This window comes from Aplysia californica, unplaced genomic scaffold (genome assembly GCF_000002075.1).
Source record: "Aplysia californica isolate F4 #8 unplaced genomic scaffold, AplCal3.0 scaffold00634, whole genome shotgun sequence".
NCBI lineage: Eukaryota > Metazoa > Mollusca > Gastropoda > Aplysiida > Aplysiidae > Aplysia > Aplysia californica.
In genome coordinates, this window is record NW_004797904.1 from 67873 (window position 1) to 72969 (window position 5097).

General features: G+C 40.3%; 1 protein-coding gene across 1 annotated transcript in view; it reads right to left on the reverse strand.

Annotated features, from left to right (window-relative positions):
- Positions 1-3395, reverse strand: part of LOC106013052 — a gene marked incomplete at both ends in the record, with an annotated part of 6614 nt that extends 3219 nt beyond the window's left edge. The window contains 2 exon segments of the mRNA XM_013087757.2: positions 1709-1880; positions 3232-3395. Coding sequence (XP_012943211.1) covers positions 1709-1880; positions 3232-3308 — 249 coding nt within the window.
- Between the last annotated feature and the right edge of the window lie 1702 nt (positions 3396-5097).

Below are 5097 nucleotides of genomic sequence, written 5' to 3' on the forward strand. Positions count from 1 at the left end.
ATTATTATGAAGATGATGATGATGATGAGGAGGAGGAGGATGATGATGATGATGATGATGATATTGATGATGATGATGATGATGATGATGATGATGATGATGATGATGATGATTTGTTGTTATTGTTCGTTTTGTTTTAGCTGTATTATTTTTTCTAATGCAGGTGAGTACATTCTCACCGATACAATTTACGTTATTTAGGTGACACGCTTCCGACCCTGTTTGTCAGGGCCGAGCCGGACTGAGAGGGATACAACATCCCAGCAGAAAGGCCGAGATACTTCAGAAAACGTACGCATCCCAACTAGGGGAATCAAACTCTGGTCTGTTGCCTGTGATAGTGAAGCGCCTAACCTTTACACCACAGACGCCGGTGAGGTTTAGGACGAGGCTGGAGAGGTAGTTAATACTTTAAGGACATACCTGGATATCTGTAAGTGTTATCTCTGACTGAGAGGTTGACGTGTAATGACCCACCATCCTTCACGGTCGCTATCGGCCGTTGCACAATCTGCTATATCCATCCATGTTAATCTTTTTCTTCTTCTGGTATTGTATTTAACTTTGTTTTTTAACATTTTATTTTATTCAGCAGAGTTTGTCTTCTGTAGAATCGGACATACCTCACTGTTTGTCTTTTTAGTTTCTCAACTTATTCTGGCCCTTCTACGATAGACACAGTGGACACTTTATGTCTCAGCAACAGCAGACCAAAGGTAATGTTACAACAGATTTAAGGAGTCCACGGGAATCCCAAAAATACAGTCACAAACTGGAATTTATGAGGGTGTCAATTTTAAAAGCTTGTAAATTCATAACTTCATGTTTGTTTGACTGGTGGTTTATTGTTACGTTTGTTCAATTGGAAAACTAGCAACAATAATTAACCAACAGTTGAACAGAAATACAGTAATGAGTCAACAAGCGTTCATAATTGATATCCTCACGATTTTCAGTCTGTCACTATTCCCGTTTTTCCTGAGGGCTCCTCATTCCGAATCGTCATTCATAAATTAATCAGAAACACGAACTTGATACTGCGCATCATGCATGCTATTGCTTGCTCTTTTAACAGTTTTTGTTCTAACACCAAGAACTAACAACGCTTTGTTAAGACGTGTATAGAGAGTTACTGATGTAGCAGCACAAGGAACAGAGAGAGTTTGGTTTCAGGTGAAGAAAACAGAATTGAAAAAACCCCAAAACAAAACAAAAACTGTATGCATACAGAACTTTGTTTTTATATTGCCCCAAAGCGTTGCGAACGATCAAAATGCGTATTCTCACTGAGCTAAGGGAGATGAGGCCAGGCAATCACCCTTTTTTTTTTTTTGCTGTAAGAAGCTATAAGTTTAATTTGCCGCCGTTACTGTTTCTGCTGATGCTGTTGTTGGTGTTGTGGTGTTGTTGCTGTTGTTGCTATTGTTGATATTGTTGTTATTAATGTTGCTGTTGCTGTGGTTTTTGCGATTTCGATACTCTAGATGTCACAGCCCCGACATAATTGGCTTCTCTCTCCGTGTTTGTCGTACATGTTCCTCAAAATACAATAAAATGCACTTCTTCCAGGCACACACACACACACACACACACACACACACACACACACACACACACACACATATTTGCTTTTCCCCCCTTTTTTGCTGTACTTACACAAACAGATTTCAGTGTTTAAAAGGGTAATGAAATACCCCACGCAACTTACACTTTTGGGAACAAGGTCTCCATCTACCACAGGTCCCATAAATGGCATTTCTCCAAGACCTTCCAGGGACCCGAACCTGTCCTCTGGCACTTTCCTCAGACACTCTACCACCGGCGCCCACTGCTCGTCCGTCTCGGGAACTGGGTCAGTCTCGCCCAGACACTGCTCACGTCTGGAAGCAGACAGCAATAGTCACTTCTATAAATAGAAATTAGGTAACGCCTGGATTAGACGCTTGTCAGAATAATACAATCGAAGAGATGGCTATTTTTCGATTTTTTGGTCAATTTTTAAAATCGAAATTTTACATTTTTTTGACTCAACATCCTTTATATCAATTTAAAAACATATTCCATGCATGAATTTTATTTGAAAAGAAAAACACGTTGATGAAAGGCACAAATAAAAATTATGTTAATTTATAGTTTCCAAGGACACTCAAGCTTTGAAAATCACCAAATCTGATGACCATTTTCTTCCTAATTTTACTTCTGACTTCGGGGCGACCCTCGCTTCCTTCAACTCCAAGTATCTTAACTTCTATTCACGATTGATGGTTTTTTTTTCCATCCAAAGAAAGGTAAACTAACAAGCTTTATGATGATATCAAAAACTATATTATCCCCAAAACTGACGAGCGCCTGATTTCACTGCGTTGTGATACAAAGAAAATTTAGGACCACGTCTGTAAAACATAAAGAACTATAGTGTGTCTCTAAGCAGAAATAAGATCAAGTCTATAAACAGAAAACAATACAGACACTTCACTTTACAACGGTGAAGTTGCCTCTGAAATGAGGCGGCAATACAGTTAGTTCTTTCTAATATTGGACCAGATAACGTGTAGAAACAAGCTAGCTCACGTCTGCAAACATAAATTAAACCATTGCAACGAGCAGAAACTTGTATGGTCACCTCTGTACACAGAAAATAAAATTATTACAGTCACTTGTTGGCGCTCATATGGCCATATGCAGTTGCGAACACCGTAAAACCCTCTTCTATAAAAAAAAAACCCCATTCACTTGTGCAATCTGACAATAATAATCTGGTCACTTACAATAACACAAAATAAGTACAAATCTCACTTTTTTCATTCAAAAGATAATAATCATTGTCTGGTCTGACCTCATCTCATCTCATCCTGTCGGAGACAGATTATAAACTCGGTTGCTCGGTCTCTCTCTTCAATAGCCTTCCTGTAATGTTACAGTGGGCGTTAAATCCATAGCATCATCTTCCTATCAAATCTCATGAAATCTTTTTCTGTCCTGTCCCATCCAATTTCATCCCATCCCTTCTGGTCCCAACTCGTCTCATCCTTTCCAAAATCGTCTTATCCCATCCCATTTCGTTCCATCCCATCTCGTCCCACCCCATCCCATCTCGTCCCACCCCATCCCATCTCGTCCCACCCCACCCCATCCGATCCCATCTGGTCCCATCCCATCCCACCCCACCCCATCTGGTCTGACCTCATCCCATCCCATCTAGTCCCACCCCATACTATCCCACGTAATCACCTGGCCAACAGTTCCGCCATCGTCACAGGCTCCCTAGCCAGAACCATAGGATGGTCCACTCCCGTAGCTCCACTCATGGAGAATGCGCGGGCAAACAGACTCCGAGCCTGGGAGCTGAGGGTCAGAACTGACGTGTCGATGCCGCCTGCTGACTCGCCGCTCACCTGTTTGTTTGTTTGTTTGTTTGTTTGTTTGTTTGTGTTCGTGTTCGTGTTCGTGTGTGTGTGTGTGTGTGTGTGTGTGTGTGTGAAGGTGTTTGTGTTCGTAGAATGGTGGTGATGAGAGAGAGTTGGTCGCGGGGGAGGGGGTGGGGGTAAGAAAAGGAAATGTTGTAAAATAAAAATTTGTACTTTTAAATTTCCCAAAACTGAAGAACTTAGATTTTTTTGGGGGGTGGGGGGGGGGAGGGTATAAAACAGTCACATTTGTTGTTTATTGAAATAAGCAGACCCATGCTCATCAACTGTTACGCCTTCTTGAACATTTGTGAGGCAGCTCGTCAATTTTTGGGCATGTAGAGTTATAGGTATCATCTTAAAGCTTGTTCACTTGTCTTTATTTGGTTGACAAAATATCCATCTATCTTGAATACAAGTCGAGATATTTGCAAATGAAGGAGGTGGGGGTCACTTGTTTTCAGAGGTAAAATTAATGAGAAAATGGCCGGCAAAGAGTAGTTATATTCTTAGCTTAAGAGTCCGTGGTAACTGAAAATTTACATTTTTTTGTGCCTTTAGTCAACGTTTTTCAGAAAAATCCACAAAGACATGAGTTCTTTAATGGGCAGGAAAGGTGTTGAGCCAAAAAACAAAATGTTGATAAAAATTCGCAAACCTCCGGAAAAATGCAAGTTTCTTCACTTTGATTATTTTGACGAGAGCCTGATTCCACCACGCTGCCTCGCATTTGTCAAAACGGATGGGTAGTGGAGAAACCGAAACTGTGCAACTTTCAAGGGTCTTTTTTTCGTATATTGTTGAAAACGTTTGGTAGAAAATCGACACTATTTAACCCTATCCGTACGCCCTGTGGTCATTTTGCAACCCAGGGGATGTATTCTTCACAATTTTTTATACTTCTAGTGTGAAGATCTCTTCGAAATTGTCAGTATTTCTTTAAAATAAACTTTTTGCTAGAGCTATGCAAATCGTACGGATCGGATGAACGAGTAAATTTCCTCTTTGGAAAGTGGTGGCACGTTCCCCACGTCTTATGGATACGATAGAAAAACTCGACGTACGGATAGGGTTAAAGTACTTGGGAGGCAGAGTGCCTTATCAGGATGCACTACAGAAGGAAGACTAGGACAATCTATAAAATTATGCGTTCCTCGTATGGGACTTGAACTCAATTCTTTTTGTGTACTGCCATTGTATTATAACCAAAATGTGGGTTGTCAAAAAGTAACTCTTTTAACGCACTGCTTGGGAAAACGTTTTACTTTTAAAAAGTGGTAACACTTCCTTAATCACACGGACGGATTTTTCTATCCTTCTCTCTCTATATTAAACTAGGACAAGCAACCTGAAATAGGCGCACTATGTAATATGCAAATTCGTAGTTCTGATTTGTGTAACATAGTTTGAAACTTGGCAAAACATTGTCTTTGATCTGCTGTCGGACACATGTGCCCAACACCTCTGTAAAGACTTACATTTTTTAGTTCTATGACAAGACATTTTTCTGGAAACTGCTAAGCATTCGTGAGAAAAGAGCATCGGTTTTTCAAGACGAGAAACAGAAACTCAGTAGTAGCATTTGAATGACAATAAAATCTTGTTAACCTAAAGAGAAAAACTGCACCGAGTTTCATTTATCCTGGGGTAAACATCTTCAAAAGAAGAGAGAGAGAGAGAGAGAGAGAGA